This window comes from Phalacrocorax aristotelis, unplaced genomic scaffold (assembly GCF_949628215.1).
Source record: "Phalacrocorax aristotelis unplaced genomic scaffold, bGulAri2.1 scaffold_187, whole genome shotgun sequence".
Classification (NCBI taxonomy): Eukaryota; Metazoa; Chordata; class Aves; order Suliformes; family Phalacrocoracidae; genus Phalacrocorax; species Phalacrocorax aristotelis.
Window position 1 is genome coordinate 68,835 of NW_027441167.1, and position 18,276 is coordinate 87,110.

General features: G+C 59.2%; 1 protein-coding gene across 1 annotated transcript in view; it reads left to right on the forward strand.

Annotated features, from left to right (window-relative positions):
- LOC142050985 (IgGFc-binding protein-like) overlaps window positions 1–17,772 on the forward strand; it is a gene marked incomplete at its 3' end in the record, with an annotated part of 40,164 nt that extends 22,392 nt beyond the window's left edge. The window contains exons 13-17 of the mRNA XM_075080181.1: window positions 6,445–7,043; window positions 9,509–10,073; window positions 11,336–11,943; window positions 13,580–14,093; window positions 17,543–17,772. Of these exons, the coding sequence (XP_074936282.1) occupies window positions 6,445–7,043; window positions 9,509–10,073; window positions 11,336–11,943; window positions 13,580–14,093; window positions 17,543–17,772 (2,516 nt within the window). The remainder of the gene's footprint in view (window positions 1–6,444; window positions 7,044–9,508; window positions 10,074–11,335; window positions 11,944–13,579; window positions 14,094–17,542) is intronic.
- Between the last annotated feature and the right edge of the window lie 504 nt (window positions 17,773–18,276).

Here is an 18,276-nt window from a genome sequence, read left to right on the forward strand (position 1 = left end):
CGCATGCAAAGCACTCGGTGCATTTGCACGGTGCAATATCCGCCCCCCAGGGCGTTGCACGCAAAGCACTCGGTGCATTTGCACGGTGCAATATCCACCCCCCAGGGCGTTGCACGCAAAACACTCGCCGCATTTGCACGGTGCAATATCCACCCCCCAGGGCGTTGCACGCAAAGCACTCGGTGCATTTGCACGGTGCAATATCCACCCCCCAGGGCGTTGCACGCAAAGCACTCGGTGCATTTGCACGGTGCAATATCCACCCCCCAGGGCGTTGCACGCAAAGCACTCGGTGCATTTGCACGGTGCAATATCCACCCCCCAGGGCGTTGGACGCAAAACACTCGCTGCATTTGCACGGTGCAATATCCGCCCCCCAGGGCGTTGCACCCAAAACACTCGGTGCGTTTGCACAGTGCAATATCCACCCCCCAGGGCGTTGGACGCAAAGCACTCGGTGCATTTGCACGGTGCAATATCCACCCCCCAGGGCGTTGCACGCAAAGCACTCGCTGCATTTGCACGGTGCAATATCCACCCCCCAGGGCATTGGACGCAAAACACTTGGTGCATTTGCACGGTGCAATATCCGCCCCCCAGGATGTTGCACGCAAAACACTCGGTGCATTTGCACGGTGCAATATCCACCCCCCAGGGCGTTGCACGCAAAACACTCGGTGCATTTGCACGGTGCAATATCCACCCCCCAGGGCGTTGCACGCAAAACACTTGGTGCATTTGCACGGTGCAATATCCGCCCCCCAGGATGTTGCACGCAAAACACTCGGTGCATTTGCACGGTGCAATATCCACCCCCCAGGGCGTTGCACGCAAAACACTCGGTGCATTTGCACGGTGCAATATCCACCCCCCAGGGCGTTGCACACAAAGCACTCGGTGCATTTGCACGGTGCAATATCCACCCCCCAGGGCGTTGCACGCAAAGCACTCGGTGCATTTGCACGGTGCAATATCCACCCCCTAGGGCGTTGCACGCAAAACACTCGCTGCATTTGAATGGTGCAATATCCACCCCCAGGGCGTTGGACGCAAAACACTCGCTGCATTTGCACGGTGCAATATCCACCCCCCAGGGCGTTGCACGCAAAACACTCGGTGCATTTGCACGGTGCAATATCCGCCCCCCAGGGCGTTGCACGCAAAGCACTTGGTGCATTTGCACGGTGCAATATCCACCCCCCAGGGCGTTGCACGCAAAGCACTTGGTGCATTTGCACGGTGCAATATCCACCCTCCAGGGCGTTGGACGCAAAACACTCGCTGCATTTGCACGGTGCAATATCCACCCCCCAGGGCGTTGCACGCAAAACACTCGCTGCATTTGCACGGTGCAATATCCACCCCCCAGGGCGTTGCACGCAAAGCACTTGGTGCATTTGCACGGTGCAATATCCACCCCCCAGGGCGTTGCACGCAAAGCACTTGGTGCATTTGCACGGTGCAATATCCACCCCCCAGGGCGTTGCACGCAAAACACTCGCTGCATTTGCACGGTGCAATATCCACCCCCAGGGCGTTGCACCCAAAACACTCGGTGCGTTTGCACAGTGCAATATCCACCCCCCAGGGCGTTGCACGCAAAGCACTTGGTGCATTTGCACGGTGCAATATCCACCCCCAGGGCGTTGCACGCAAAGCACTCGCTGCATTTGCACGGTGCAATATCCACCCCCCAGGGCGTTGCACGCAAAGCACTCGGTGCATTTGCACGGTGCAATATCCACCCCCCAGGGCATTGGACGCAAAACACTTGGTGCATTTGCACGGTGCAATATCCGCCCCCCAGGGCGTTGCACGCAAAGCACTCGGTGCATTTGCACGGTGCAATATCCGCCCCCCAGGGCGTTGCACGCAAAACACTCGGTGCATTTGCACGGTGCAATATCCACCCCCCAGGGCGTTGCACGCAAAGCACTTGGTGCATTTGCACGGTGCAATATCCACCCCCAGGGCGTTGGACGCAAAAGACTCGCTGCATTTGCACGTTGCAATATCCACCCCCCAGGGCGTTGCACGCAAAACACTCGCTGCATTTGCACGGTGCAATATCCACCCCCAGGGCGTTGCACGCAAAGCACTCGTTGCATTTGCACGGTGCAATATCCACCCCCCAGGGCGTTGCACGCAAAACACTCGGTGCATTTGCACGGTGCAATATCCACCCCCAGGGCGTTGCACGCAAAGCACTCGCTGCATTTGCACGGTGCAATATCCACCCCCCAGGGCGTTGCACGCAAAACACTCGGTGCATTTGCACGGTGCAATATCCACCCCCCAGGGCGTTGCACGCAAAACACTCGCTGCATTTGCACGGTGCAATATCCACCCCCAGGGCGTTGCACGCAAAGCACTCAGTGCATTTGCACGGTGCAATATCCACCCCCAGGGCGTTGCACGCAAAGCACTTGGTGCATTTGCACGGTGCAATATCCACCCCCCAGGGCGTTGCACGCAAAACACTCGCCGCATTTGCACGGTGCAATATCCACCCCCTAGGGCATTGCACGCAAAGCACTCGCTGCATTTGCACAGTGCAATATCCGCCCCCAGGGCGTTGCACGCAAAGCACTTGGTGCATTTGCATAGTGCAATATCCGCCCCCCAGGGCGTTGCACGCAAAGCACTCGGTGCATTTGCACGGTGCAATATCCACCCCCCAGGGCGTTGCACGCAAAGCACCCAGTGCATTTGCACGTTGCAATATCCACCCCCCAGGGCGTTGCACGCAAAGCACTCGGTGCATTTGCACGTTGCAATATCCACCCCCCAGGGCGTTGCACGCAAAGCACTCGGTGCATTTGCACGGTGCAATATCCACCCCCCAGGGCGTTGCACGCAAAGCACTCGCTGCATTTGCACGGTGCAATATCCACCCCCCAGGGCGTTGCACGCAAAACACTCGGTGCATTTGCACGGTGCAATATCCACCCCCCAGGGCGTTGCACGCAAAGCACTCGCTGCATTTGCACGGTGCAATATCCACCCCCAGGGCGTTGCACGCAAAGCACTCGGTGCATTTGCACGGTGCAATATCCACCCCCAGGGCGTTGGACGCAAAAGACTCGCTGCATTTGCACGGTGTAATATCCACCCCCAGGGCGTTGGACGCAAAAGACTCGCTGCATTTGCACGGTGCAATATCCACCCCCCAGGGCGTTGGACGCAAAGCACTCGGTGCATTTGCACGGTGCAATATCCACCCCCCAGGGCGTTGCACGCAAAGCACTCGCTGCATTTGCACGGTGCAATATCCACCCCCAGGGCGTTGCACGCAAAACACTCGGTGCATTTGCACGGTGCAATATCCACCCCCAGGGCGTTGCACGCAAAGCACTCGGTGCATTTGCACGGTGCAATATCCACCCCCCAGGGCGTTGCACGCAAAGCACTCGCTGCATTTGCACGGTGCAATATCCACCCCCCAGGGCGTTGGACGCAAAACACTCGCTGCATTTGCACGGTGCAATATCCACCCCCAGGGCGTTGCACGCAAAGCACTCAGTGCATTTGCACGGTGCAATATCCACCCCCAGGGCATTGCACGCAAAGCACTCGGTGCATTTGCACGGTGCAATATCCACCCCCCAGGGCGTTGCACGCAAAACACTCGCCGCATTTGCACGGTGCAATATCCACCCCCTAGGGCGTTGCACGCAAAACACTCGCCGCATTTGCACGGTGCAATATCCACCCCCTAGGGCGTTGCACGCAAAGCACTCGCTGCATTTGCACGGTGCAATATCCGCCCCCAGGGCGTTGCACGCAAAGCACTTGGTGCATTTGCATAGTGCAATATCCGCCCCCCAGGGCGTTGCACGCAAAGCACTCGGTGCATTTGCACGGTGCAATATCCACCCCCCAGGGCGTTGCACGCAAAGCACTCGCTGCATTTGCACGGTGCAATATCCACCCCCAGGGCGTTGCACGCAAAGCACTCGCTGCATTTGCACGTTGCAATATCCACCCCCCAGGGCGTTGCACGCAAAGCACTCGCTGCATTTGCACGGTGCAATATCCACCCCCAGGGCGTTGGACGCAAAACACTCGCTGCATTTGCACGGTGCAATATCCACCCCCCAGGGCGTTGCACGCAAAGCACTCGCTGCATTTGCACGGTGCAATATCCACCCCCTAGGGCGTTGCACGCAAAACACTCGGTGCATTTGCACGGTGCAATATCCACCCCCAGGGCGTTGCACGCAAAGCACTCGCTGCATTTGCACGGTGCAATATCCACCCCCCAGGGCGTTGCACGCAAAGCACTCGCTGCATTTGCACGGTGCAATATCCACCCCCAGGGCGTTGCACGCAAAACACTCGGTGCATTTGCACGGTGCAATATCCACCCCCTAGGGCGTTGCACGCAAAGCACTCGGTGCATTTGCACGGTGCAATATCCACCCCCCAGGGCGTTGCACGCAAAACACTCGGTGCATTTGCACGGTGCAATATCCACCCCCCAGGGCGTTGCACGCAAAACACTCGCTGCATTTGCACGGTGCAATATCCACCCCCCAGGGCGTTGCACGCAAAGCACTCGCTGCATTTGCACGGTGCAATATCCGCCCCCCAGGGCGTTGCACCCAAAACACTCGGTGCGTTTGCACAGTGCAATATCCACCCCCCAGGGCGTTGCACGCAAAGCACTCGCTGCATTTGCACGGTGCAATATCCACCCCCAGGGCGTTGCACGCAAAACACTCGGTGCATTTGCACGGTGCAATATCCACCCCCTAGGGCGTTGCACGCAAAGCACTCGGTGCATTTGCACGGTGCAATATCCACCCCCAGGGCGTTGCACGCAAAGCACTCGGTGCATTTGCACGGTGCAATATCCACCCCCCAGGGCGTTGCACGCAAAGCACTTGGTGCATTTGCACGGTGCAATATCCACCCCCCAGGGCGTTGCACGCAAAGCACTTGGTGCATTTGCACGGTGCAATATCCACCCCCCAGGGCGTTGCACGCAAAGCACTCGGTGCATTTGCACGGTGCAATATCCACCCCCCAGGGCGTTGCACGCAAAGCACTCGGTGCATTTGCACGGTGCAATATCCACCCCCCAGGGCGTTGCACGCAAAGCACTCGGTGCATTTGCACGGTGCAATATCCACCCCCCAGGGCGTTGCACGCAAAGCACTCGCTGCATTTGCACGGTGCAATATCCACCCCCCAGGGCGTTGGACGCAAAACACTCGCTGCATTTGCACGGTGCAATATCCACCCCCAGGGCGTTGCACGCAAAGCACTCGCTGCATTTGCACGGTGCAATATCCACCCCCAGGGCGTTGCACGCAAAGCACTCGCTGCATTTGCACGGTGCAATATCCACCCCCCAGGGCGTTGCACGCAAAGCACTCGCTGCATTTGCACGGTGCAATATCCACCCCCAGGACGTTGCACGCAAAACACTCGCTGCATTTGCACGGTGCAATATCCACCCCCCAGGGCGTTGCACGCAAAGCACTCGGTGCATTTGCACGGTGCAATATCCACCCCCAGGGCGTTGCACGCAAAGCACTCGGTGCATTTGCACGGTGCAATATCCACCCCCCAGGGCGTTGCACGCAAAGCACTTGGTGCATTTGCACGGTGCAATATCCGCCCCCCAGGGCGTTGCACGCAAAGCACTTGGTGCATTTGCACGGTGCAATATCCACCCCCCAGGGCGTTGCACGCAAAGCACTCGGTGCATTTGCACGGTGCAATATCCACCCCCCAGGGCGTTGCACGCAAAACACTCGCTGCATTTGCACGGTGCAATATCCACCCCCAGGGCGTTGGACGCAAAACACTCGGTGCATTTGCACGGTGCAATATCCACCCCCCAGGGCGTTGCACGCAAAGCACTCGGTGCATTTGCACGGTGCAATATCCACCCCCCAGGGCGTTGCACGCAAAGCACTCGGTGCATTTGCACGGTGCAATATCCACCCCCCAGGGCGTTGCACGCAAAGCACTTGGTGCATTTGCACGGTGCAATATCCACCCCCCAGGGCGTTGCACGCAAAGCACTCGCTGCATTTGCACGGTGCAATATCCACCCCCCAGGGCGTTGCACGCAAAGCACTCGCTGCATTTGCACGGTGCAATATCCACCCCCCAGGGCGTTGCACGCAAAGCACTCGCTGCATTTGCACGGTGCAATATCCACCCCCCAGGGCGTTGCACGCAAAGCACTCGCTGCATTTGCACGGTGCAATATCCACCCCCAGGGCGTTGCACGCAAAACACTCGGTGCATTTGCACGGTGCAATATCCACCCCCAGGGCGTTGCACGCAAAACACTCGGTGCATCTGCACGGTGCAATATCCACCCCCCAGGGCGTTGCACGCAAAACACTCCGTGCATGAACTCTTTGCAATACCCCTGTAATGCTGCTTCACCCTCCCTCTCTTATCACCCCGTTTCCTCCCCCGCAGCGTTACCTTGCCCTAATAACAGCCACTACGAAGCCTGTGGCAACGCCTGCCCAGCCACCTGCACCAACCGGGATGCGCCGGCCGCCTGCACCCAGCCCTGCGTGGAGACCTGCGCCTGCAACGAGGGCTACGTCCTCAGCGGCAGCCAGTGCGTGGCAGCGTCCAGCTGCGGCTGCACCCACAACGGCCGCTACTACCCTCCCGGCGAGGAGTTCTGGGCCGACGAGACCTGCCAGTCTTGGTGCAGGTGCGACCCGGAGTTGGGCATGGTGGTGTGCAAGGAAGCCGGCTGCAAGCTGGGCGAGAAGTGCGCCGTGGTGAAGGGCGTGCGGCGGTGCGTGGCCAAGAGCCGCTCCGTCTGCGTGGCCACCGGCGACCCCCATTACACCACCTTCGATGGGCGCCGCTACGACTTCATGGGCACCTGTGTCTACCAGCTGGCTGCCCTCTGCTCCGACGACCCCACCCTCGTCCCCTTCACCGTCCTGGTGGAGAACAACCATCGAGGCAGCCGGGTGGTCTCCTACACCAAGGAGGTCACCCTGAAAGTCTACAACATGACCCTCAGCCTCAGCCAGGAGCACCCCCAGAAGCTCAAGGTAGGGGAGAACGAAGCGCCTGGTTGGGTTGGCTCAAGGTCATTGCATGGCATCTGGGTTGGGCTGCAAGGTCGTTGTGGGGTGTCTAGGTGGGTTGCAAGGTCATTGCATGGCATCTGGGTTGGGCTGCAAGGTCGTTGTGGGGTGTCTAGGTGGGTTGCAAGGTCATTGCATGGCATCTGGGTTGGGCTGCAAGGTCGTTGTGGGGTGTCTAGGTGGGTTGCAAGGTCATTGCATGGCATCTGGGTTGGGCTGCAAGGTCGTTGTGGGGTGTCTAGGTGGGTTGCAAGGTCATTGAATGATGTTGGGTTTGGTTGCAAGGCCATTGCATGGTGTCCTGCTGGGTTGCAAGATCATTGCGTGGCATCTGGGTTGGGTTGCAAGGGCCTTTTGTGGTGTCTAGGTGGGTTGCATGGCATCTGGGTGGGCTGCAAGGCCATCGCATGGTGTCCAGCTGGGTTGCCAAGGTCATTGCATGGCTTCTGGGTTGGGCTGCAAGGTCGTTGTGGGGTGTCTAGGTGGGTTGCAAGGTCATTGAATGATGTTGGGTTTGGTTGCAAGGCCATTGCATGGTGTCTAGCTGGGTTGCAAGATCATTGCGTGGCATCTGGGTTGGGTTGCAAGGGCCTTTTGTGGTGTCTAGGTGGGTTGCATGGCGTCTGGGTGGGCTGCAAGGTCATTGCATGGCATCTGGGTGGGCTGCAAGGCCATCGCATGGTGTCCAGCTGGGTTGCCAAGGTCATTGCATGGCTTCTGGGTTGGGCTGCAAGGTCGTTGTGGGGTGTCTAGGTGGGTTGCAAGGTCATTGAATGATGTTGGGTTTGGTTGCAAGGCCATTGCATGGTGTCCTGCTGGGTTGCAAGATCATTGCGTGGCATCTGGGTTGGGTTGCAAGGGCCTTTTGTGGTGTCTAGGTGGGTTGCATGGCATCTGGGTGGGCTGCAAGGCCATCGCATGGTGTCCAGCTGGGTTGCCAAGGTCATTGCATGGCTTCTGGGTTGGGCTGCAAGGTCGTTGTGGGGTGTCTAGGTGGATTGCAAGGTCATTGAATGATGTTGGGTTTGGTTGCAAGGCCATTGCATGGTGTCCTGCTGGGTTGCAAACTCATTGCGTGGCATCTGGGTTGGGATGCAAGGTCATTGCATGGTGTCCTGCTGGGCTGCAAACTCATTGCATGGCATCTGGGTTGGGTTGCAAGGGCCTTTTGTGGTGTCTACGTGGGTTGCAAGGTCATTGCATGGCATCTGGGTTGGGCTGCAAGGTCCTCGTGTGGTGTTTAGATGGGTTGCAAGGTCGTTGCATGGCAGCTGGGTGGGCTGCAAGCTCATTGCATGGTGTCCTGCTGGGTTGCAAGGTCATTGCATGGCATTGGGCTGGGCTGCAAGGGCCTTGTGTGGTGTCTAGGTGGGTTGCAAGGTCACTGAATGGTGTCCTGCTGGGTTACAAGGTCATTGTTTGATGCCTGGTTGAGTTGCAAGGCCGTTACATGGCATCTAGGCGGGCTGCAACGTCGTTGTGTGGCATCTAGGTGGGTTGCAAGGTCATTGCATGGCATCTGGGTTGGGCTGCAAGGTCGTTGTGGGGTGTTTAGATGGGTTGCAAGGTCGTTGCATGGCATCTGGGAGGCCTGCAAGGTCCTTGTGTGGTGTTTAGATGGGTTGCAAGGTCGTTGCATGACGTCAAGTTGGGTTGCAAGGTCATTGCATGGCATCTGGGTGGCCTGCAAGTCCCTTGTGTGGTGTTTGCATGGGTTGCAAGCTCATTGCATGGTGTCCTGCTGGGTTGCAAGGTCATTGCATGGCATCTGGGTGGCCTGCAAGGGCCATGTGTGGTGTCTAGGTGGGTTGCAAGGTCATTGCATGGCATCGAGTTGGGTTGCAAGGTGGATGCATGCTGTCCTGTTGGGTTGCAAGGCCATTGCATGGTGTCCTGCTGGGCTGCAAACACGTTGCAAGGCACCTGGGTGGGCTGCAAGGGTCTTGTGTGGTGTCTAGGTGGGTCGCAAGTTCATTGCATGGCATCTGGGTGGGCTGCAAGGTCGACGTATGGTCTTTAGGTGGGTTGCAAGATCATTGCATGGTGTGCTGCTGGGTTGCAAGGTCATTGCATGGCATCTGGGTGGGCTGCAAAGTCCTCGTGTGGTGTTTAGGTGGCTTGCAAGGTGTTGGGTTTGGTTGCAAGGCCATTGCGCGGTGTCCTGCTGGGCTGCAAACTCGTCGCATGGCACCTGGGCGGGCTGCAAGGTGTCCGTGCGGTGTTTACGTGGGTTGCAAGCCCGTTGCACGGTGCCGGATTTGGCTGCAAGGCCATTGCGCGGTGCCTGGTCCGTTTGCAAGGTCGTTGCTCGGCGTTTGCACGGGCGTACGGTTGTAGGGCAGACGGCCGGGTTGCAAGCTTGTTGCGCGGTGTCTTGGTGGGCTTCCGAGTCCTTGCACGGCGTCACGCGCCCCGTGGTGTCCTTCCAGGTCAACGGGATCCTGGTGGATCTGCCCTTCAGCCACGGCGACAAACTCCAGGTCTACCTCAGCGGCGTCCACGGCTTCATCAAGACCGACTTCGAGGTCATCGTCACCTTCGACTGGCACAGCTACGCCAGGGTCATCCTCCCCGACACCTACTCGCACGCCGTCTGCGGCCTCTGCGGCGACGCCAACGGCGACCCCGAGGACGACTTCGCTTTGCCCAACGGGCAACGGGCCACCAACGAAATCCAGTTTGCCGGCTCCTGGAAGGTGGCCGACGTCCCCGGGTGCGGGGCCGGCTGCACCGAAGGGTGCCAAGTTTGCACCGAAGCGGAGAAACGCATGTACCGGGGCGACAAACACTGCGGGGTCCTGGTGAAGAAGCAGGGACCCTTCGCCCCCTGCCACGGCGCCATCGACCCCAACCCCTACTTCAACGATTGTCTCTTCGACACCTGCCTCTTCGAGGGGCATCAGGAAACCGTCTGCCACTCCATCAGCGCCTACGCCACCGCCTGCCAGAGCCAGGGCATCCGCATCGGGCCGTGGCGCACCAACACCTTCTGCAGTACGTGGGGCTGGGGGCAGGGGGGGATCCCCTGCGGGGTTGCACGCACAGGAGGGGTGGCGTTCGCACTTTTGCAAGCCCAAAGGCTTTTTTGCTTGCACGAAGGGTTTGGGGCTTGCACGCACAAAGGCTTTCTATTTTGCACAGCTGCGCTTGGGCTTGCACGAACGGAGCCTTTGGGGCTCACACGGTGAAGCGTTTGCATGCACGAAGGCTTTCTAGTTTGCACAGAGGTTTTGGACATGGATTTTTTTGCAAGCCCAAAGGCTTTTTCGCTTGCACAAAGGGTTTGGGGCTTGCATGCACGAAGGCTCTGGGGTTTGCACAAACGTTTTGGGGTTTGCACGCCCAAAGGTGGGTGGGTTTGCGTTTTTTGCAAGCCCCAAAGGCTTCTTTGCTTGCACAAAGGACTCGGGGCCCGCATGCATGAAGGCTTTCTAGTTTGCACGAAGGTTTTTGGGTTTGCATTTTTTGCAAGCCCAAAGGCTTTTTTGCTTGCACGAAGGGTTTGGGGCTTGCATGCACAAAGGCTTTCTAGTTTACACAAAGGTTTTGGGGTTTGCACGCACAAAGGTGGGTGGGTTTGCGTTTTTTGCAAGCCCCAAAGGCTTCTTTGCTTGCGCAAAGGACTCAGGGCCTGCATGCGCGAGTGCTTTGTCGTTTGCACCAAGGGCTGGCACGCACGAAGGCTCTCTAGTTTGCACAGCTGCGCTTGGGCTTGCACGAACGGAGCCTTTGGGGCTCACACGGTGAAGCGTTTGCATGCACGAAGGCTTTCTAGTTTGCACAGAGGTTTTGGACATGGATTTTTCTGCCAGCCCAAAGGCTTTTTTGCTTGCACGAAGGGTTTGGGGCTTGCATGCACGAAGGCTCTGGGGTTTGCACAAACGTTTTGGGGTTTGCACGCCCAAAGGTGGTTGGGTTTGCTTTTTTTGCAACCCAGAAGGCTTTTTTGCTTGCACAAAGGATTTGGGGCTTGCGTGCACAGAGGGTCTCTAGTTTGCACAGAGGTTTTGAGGCTTGCACGCACAAAGGCTGCCTGATTTGCACAGAGGGGTTGGGGTTTGCATGCACAAGCCGTTTGCAGCTTGCGTGCACGGAGGCTTTCTGCTTTGCACGAGGGGTTTAGGGCTCGCGTGCACGAAGGCGCTGTGGTTTGCACAAAGGGTCTGCATGCACGGAGGCTTGCAGATTTGCACGGGAGGTTTGGAGCTCTGCAAACACCACCCCTCCTGATTTTGCTCCCCCTCCGCACCCCCTAGGCCTCATCTGCCCCCGGAACCAGCACTACGAGCTCTGCGGCCCAGCCTGCCCGGCCACGTGCTGGGGCCAAACAGACGTGGAAGCGTGTGACGAAACCGCGCCTTGCACCGAGGGCTGTTTTTGCAACGACGGCTTCTTACGGAGCGGCGACCGCTGCGTCCCCCTGCCCGAGTGCGGCTGCTTGCACGAGGGTCGCTACTACAAGACGGGCGAGGTGTTTTTCGCCTGCCCTCAGTGCAGCGAGCGTTGCACTTGCAAAGGCGCCGGGGCGCTGGAGTGCGAGCCGGACGGTTGCAGGGCGGGCGAGGAATGCGCGGTGCACGACGGCGTGCGAGGCTGCTACCCCCGCGAGTGCGGCCTCTGCCAGGTGCTGGGCGCCGTTTCCTACAGAACCTTCGATGGGCGCCTGCTGCATTTCGCCGGCACTTGCACCTACACGTTGGCGGCGGTCGAAGGCGACGGCGGCGGCGACGAGGAACCGCTGGTGCCTTTCGTGGTGGAGGTGGAGAAGGGGAGCGGCGAGGAGGGACCGGTGATGAGCCGGCTGCTGGTCACCGCGCACGGAGTCACCGTCGCCGTGGCCAGGGGCACCCAGTGGGTGGTGACGGTGAGCGGGGCTGATTTGGGGTGCAAAAATGGCCTTGGCGTGCGAAGCCCAGCGTGCAAACTCCTCCTTAGCTCACAAATTGCTTTGGGGTGCACGGCTAAGAGGCACGAAGCTTGCTTTGGGGTGCAAACCCTGCTTTGGGGTGCAAATCCCAGCATGCAAACTCTCCTTTAGCTTGCAAACCTTGCTTTGGGGTGCAAACCATGCTTTGGGATGCGCAACAGCATGTGCAAACCCAGCTCCAGGGTGCAAACCTTGCTTTGGGGTGCAAACCATGCTTTGGGGTGCACAACAGGATGTGCAAACCCAGCTCCAGGGTGCAAACCTTGCTTTGGGGTGCAAACCATGCTTTGGGGTGCACAACAGGATGTGCAAACCCAGCTCCAGGGTGCAAACCTTGCTTTGGGGTGCAAACCATGCTTTGGGGTGCACAACAGCATGTGCAAACCCAGCTCCAGGGTGCAAACCTTGCTTTAGGGTGCAAACCATGCTTTGGGGTGCACAACAGGATGTGCAAACCCAGCTCCAGGGTGCAAACCTTGCTTTGGGGTGCAAACCATGCTTTGGGGTGCGCAACAGGATGTGCAAACCCAGCTCCAGGGTGCAAACCTTGCTTTGGGGTGCAAACCATGCTTTGGGGTGCACAACAGGATGTGCAAACCCAGCTCCAGGGTGCAAACCATGCTTTGGGGTGCAAACCATGCTTTGGGGTGCACAACAGGATGTGCAAACCCAGCTCCAGGGTGCAAACCTTGCTTTGGGGTGCAAACCATGCTTTGGGGTGCACAACAGGATGTGCAAACCCAGCTCCAGGGTGCAAACCTTGCTTTGGGGTGCAAACCATGCTTTGGGGTGCACAACAGGCTGTGCAAACCCAGCTCCAGGGTGCAAACCTTGCTTTGGGGTGCAAACCATGCTTTGGGGTGCACAACAGGATGTGCAAACCCAGTTCCAGGGTGCAAACCTCAGCATGCAAACCCTCCTTTTGCTTGCAAACCCTGCTCTGGGGTGCACAGCAGGTTTTGCGAGCCCTACTTCGGGGCACAAACCATGCTTTAGGGGTGCAAATCCCAGCATGCAAACCTTTCTTTAGCTTGAAAACCTTGCTTTGGGGTGCAGAGCTGATGTTGGGGGTGCAGAGCAGGATATTCAAACCTCGCCTTGCTTGCAAACCCTGCTTTTGGGTGCAAACCCCAGCATGCAAACCCTCCTTTAGCTTGCAAACCATGCTTTTGGGTGTGAATCCCAGCATGCAAACCTTCCTTTAGCTTGCACACCCTGCTTTTGGGGTGCAAACCCCAGCATGCAAACCCTCCCTTAGCTTGCAAACCATGCTTTTGGGTGTGAATCCCAGCATGCAAACCTTCCTTTAGCTTGCACACCCTGCTTTTGGGGTGCAAACCCCAGCATGCAAACCTTCCTTTAGCTTGCACACCCTGCTTTTGGGGTGCAAACCCCAGCATGCAAACCTTCCTTTAGCTTGCAAACCCTGCTTTGGGGTGCAGATCTGGTGTTGGGGCGCACAGCAGGATGCGCAAACCTTGCTTTGGGGTGCAAATCCTTGCTTTGGGCTGCTCTGCAGGCCGTGCAGACCCTGTTTTGGGCTGCCAACCCCCTCTGTTTCCTCTCCCCGCAGGTGGACGGCGAGCAGCACCTCCTGCCGCTGTCGCTGGCCGAGGGGGCCGTGACGGTGTCGCAGGAGGGCACCTACCAGGTGCTGCAGCTCCGGGGTGGCCCCAAACTCCTCTACGACGGCGACACCTACGTGCTGCTCACCCTCCCCGCCACCTACCGCCGCCGCACCCGCGGCCTCTGCGGCGACTTCAACGGCAACGCCGACGACGACCCCTCCGACCCCGAGGCGTTGGGCGCCGCTTGGGGCAACCTCACGGCCTCCTGCACCCATGGGTCCTCGCCCCCCACCTGCCCCACGGCCACCCCGGGGCCCTGCGAGGCGCTGATGGACGCGGCGGGACCCTTTGCTGGGTGCCACGAGCTGGTGGCGCCGCGGGAGCACGCGGCCGGTTGCGCGCAGGAGGCCTGCGGGCGGCAGAAGGCCGAGGGGCTGTGTCGCAGCTTGCAGGCCTACGCGGCGGCGTGCCAGGCTGCTGGCGGGCAGCTGCGGGAGTGGCGGGCGGCCGCCAAGTGCCGTGAGTCAGCCGAGGGGCCGGGGGGGCCGGGGGGGCAGCGGGTCTGTCCTTCTGCGGGTTGCACGCAGCAGGTGTGTGTTTCTGCAGGGGAAAGGGGTTGCACGCAGCAGGTGTGTGTTTCTGCAGGGGAAAGGGGTTGCACGCAGCAGGTGTGTGTTTCTGCAGGGGGAAAGGGGTTGCACGCAGCAGGTCTGTGTTTCTGCGGGGAAAGGGGTTGCACGCAGCAGGTGTGTGTTTCTGCGGGGGAAAGGGGTTGCACGCAGCAGGTGTGTGTTTCTGCAGGGGGAAAGGGGTTGCACGCAGCAGGTCTGTGTTTCTGCGGGGGAAAGGGGTTGCAGGCAGCAGGTGTGTGTTTCTGCAGGGAAAGGGGTTGCACGCAGCAGGTGTGTGTTTCTGTGAGGGAAAGGGGTTGCACGCAGCAGGTGTGTGTTTCTGCAGGGGGAAAGGGGTTGCACGCAGCAGGTCTGTGTTTCTGCGGGGAAAGGGGTTGCACGCAGCAGGTGTGTGTTTCTGCGGGGGAAAGGGGTTGCACGCAGCAGGTGTGTGTTTCTGCAGGGGGAAAGGGGTTGCACGCAGCAGGTCTGTGTTTCTGCGGGGGAAAGGGGTTGCAGGCAGCAGGTGTGTGTTTCTGCAGGGAAAGGGGTTGCACGCAGCAGGTGTGTGTTTCTGTGAGGGAAAGGGGTTGCACGCAGCAGGTGTGTGTTTCTGCAGGGGAAAGGGGTTGCACGCAGCAGGTGTGTGTTTCTGCAGGGAAAGGGGTTGCACGCGGCACGTGTGTGTTTCTGCAGGGGAAAGGGGTTGCACGCAGCAGGTGTGTGTTTCTGCAGGGAAAGGGGTTGCACGCAGCAGGTGTGTGTTTCTGTGAGGGAAAGGGGTTGCACGCAGCAGGTGTGTGTTTCTGTGAGGGAAAGGGGTTGCACGCAGCAGGTGTGTGTTTCTGCAGGGAAAGGGGTTGCACGCAGCAGGTGTGTGTTTCTGCGGGGGAAAGGGGTTGCACGCAGCAGGTGTGTGTTTCTGTGAGGGAAAGGGGTTGCACGCAGCAGGTGTGTGTTTCTGCAGGGGAAAGGGGTTGCACGCGGCACGTGTGTGTTTCTGCGGGGGAAAGGGGTTGCACGCAGCAGGTGTGTGTTTCTGCGGGGAAAGGGGTTGCACGCAGCAGGTGTGTGTTTCTGCGGGGAAAGGGGTTGCACGCAGCAGGTGTGTGTTTCTGCAGGGAAAGGGGTTGCACGCGGCACGTGTGTGTTTCTGCGGGGGAAAGGGGTTGCACGCAGCAGGTGTGTGTTTCTGTGAGGGAAAGGGGTTGCACGCAGCAGGTGTGTGTTTCTGCAGGGAAAGGGGTTGCACGCAGCAGGTGTGTGTTTCTGTGAGGGAAAGGGGTTGCACGCAGCAGGTGTGTGTTTCTGTGAGGGAAAGGGGTTGCACGCAGCAGGTGTGTGTTTCTGCAGGGGAAAGGGGTTGCACGCAGCAGGTGTGTGTTTCTGTGAGGGAAAGGGGTTGCACGCAGCAGGTGTGTGTTTCTGCAGGGAAAGGGGTTGCACGCGGCACGTGTGTGTTTCTGCGGGGGAAAGGGGTTGCACGCAGCAGGTGTGTGTTTCTGCAGGGAAAGGGGTTGCACGCAGCAGGTGTGTGTTTCTGTGAGGGAAAGGGGTTGCACGCAGCAGGTGTGTGTTTCTGTGAGGGAAAGGGGTTGCACGCAGCAGGTGTGTGTTTCTGCAGGGAAAGGGGTTGCACGCAGCAGGTGTGTGTTTCTGCGGGGGAAAGGGGTTGCACGCAGCAGGTGTGTGTTTCTGTGAGGGAAAGGGGTTGCACGCAGCAGGTGTGTGTTTCTGCAGGGGAAAGGGGTTGCACGCGGCACGTGTGTGTTTCTGCGGGGGAAAGGGGTTGCACGCAGCAGGTGTGTGTTTCTGCGGGGAAAGGGGTTGCACGCAGCAGGTGTGTGTTTCTGTGAGGGAAAGGGGTTGCACGCAGCAGGTGTGTGTTTCTGCAGGGAAAGGGGTTGCACGCGGCACGTGTGTGTTTCTGCGGGGGAAAGGGGTTGCACGCAGCAGGTGTGTGTTTCTGCGGGGAAAGGGGTTGCACGCAGCAGGTGTGTGTTTCTGCGGGGAAAGGGGTTGCACGCAGCAGGTGTGTGTTTCTGTGAGGGAAAGGGGTTGCACGCAGCAGGTGTGTGTTTCTGCAGGGAAAGGGGTTGCACGCAGCAGGTGTGTGTTTCTGTGAGGGAAAGGGGTTGCACGCAGCAGGTGTGTGTTTCTGTGAGGAAAGGGGTTGCACGCAGCAGGTGTGTGTTTCTGCAGGGGAAAGGGGTTGCACGCAGCAGGTGTGTGTTTCTGTGAGGGAAAGGGGTTGCACGCAGCAGGTGTGTGTTTCTGCGGGGAAAGGGGTTGCACGCAGCAGGTGTGTGTTTCTGCAGGGAAAGGGGTTGCACGCAGCAGGTGTGTGTTTCTGCAGGGGAAAGGGGTTGCACGCAGCAGGTGTGTGTTTCTGCGGGGAAAGGGGTTGCACGCAGCAGGTGTGTGTTTCTGCAGGGGAAAGGGGTTGCACGCAGCAGGTGTGTGTTTCTGCAGGGGGAAAGGGGTTGCACGCAGCAGGTGTGTGTTTCTGCGGGGGAAAGGGGTTGCACGCAGCAGGTGTGTGTTTCTGCAGGGGAAAGGGGTTGCACGCAGCAGGTGTGTGTTTCTGCAGGGAAAGGGGTTGCACGCAGCAGGTGTGTGTTTCTGCAGGGGAAAGGGGTTGCACGCAGCAGGTGTGTGTTTCTGCAGGGAAAGGGGTTGCACGCAGCAGGTGTGTGTTTCTGCGGGGGAAAGGGGTTGCACGCAGCAGGTGTGTGTTTCTGCAGGGAAAGGGGTTGCACGCAGCAGGTGTGTGTTTCTGCGAGGGAAAGGGGTTGCACGCAGCAGGTGTGTGTTTCTGCGAGGGAAAGGGGTTGCACGCAGCAGGTGTGTGTTTCTGCAGGGAAAGGGGTTGCACGCAGCAGGTGTGTGTTTCTGCAGGGGAAAGGGGTTGCACGCAGCAGGTGTGTGTTTCTGCAGGGGAAAGGGGTTGCACGCAGCAGGTGTGTGTTTCTGCAGGGAAAGGGGTTGCATGCGGCAGCTCTCCCCTTGCAAAGGCTGCGAGAGCTAAGTCGGCTGCACGCAGCGGGTTTCAGTGTCTGCACGGGGTAGCCAACGCGTGCACCTGCTTTAGCTCTGCAAATATTGGCTGTTGAATGAAGATATTTAGGTTTGCTTTGCGTTTCTTTGCAAGGGCGAAACCGGATCCCCGCCTTCGGCCGGGGAGGGTTTTTTTGCTGGAGGAAGTGGTTCGCCGGCAGCGCCCGCCTTTGCACAATATTTACCCTTGTGAGGGCTGCTGCAAAGAGGTTGTGGGGTTTTTTTATTTCTTTCCTTTGGAGAAAATAAAGAGCAAATAGTGAAATCACTGCGTCTTGTTCCACTCCCCCTCCCCCCCAGCCCTCTCCTGCCCTCCCAACAGCCACTACGAGCTCTGCACCCACACCTGCGAGCACACCTGCGCCAGCCTCTCTGCCATCACCGAGTGCACCAGCAAGTGCTTCGAGGGCTGCCAGTGCAATGAGGGCTTCCTCTTCAACGGGGACAAATGCGTCCCCATGGATTCCTGCGGGTGCCTGCACCACGGCCGCTACTTCAAGGTGGGTGCTGCTCTCGAGGCTTGCACCCTTGCAAGGGGACCGTTGCACCCTTGCATGCCCCGGGGGCGCTTGCACCCTTGCAAGGGGACCGTTGCACCCTTGCACGCCCCAGGGGAGCGTTGCACCCTTGCAAGGGGACCGTTGCACCCTTGCACGCCCCAGGGGAGCGTTGCACCCTTGCAAGGGGACCGTTGCACCCTTGCACGCCCCGGGGGAGTGTTGCACCCTTGCAAGGGGACCGTTGCAACCCTTGCACGCCCCGGGGGCGCTTGCACCCTTGCAAGGGGACCGTTGCAGCCTTGCACGCCCCAGGGGAGCGTTGCACCCTTGCAAGGGGACCGTTGCACCCTTGCACACCCCAGGGGAGCGTTGCACCCTTGCAAGGGGACCGTTGCACCCTTGCACGCCCCAGGGGAGCGTTGCACCCTTGCAAGGGGACCGTTGCACCCTTGCACACCCCAGGGGAGCGTTGCACCCTTGCCAGGGGACCGTTGCACCCTTGCACGCCCCAGGGGAGTGTTGCACCCTTGCAAG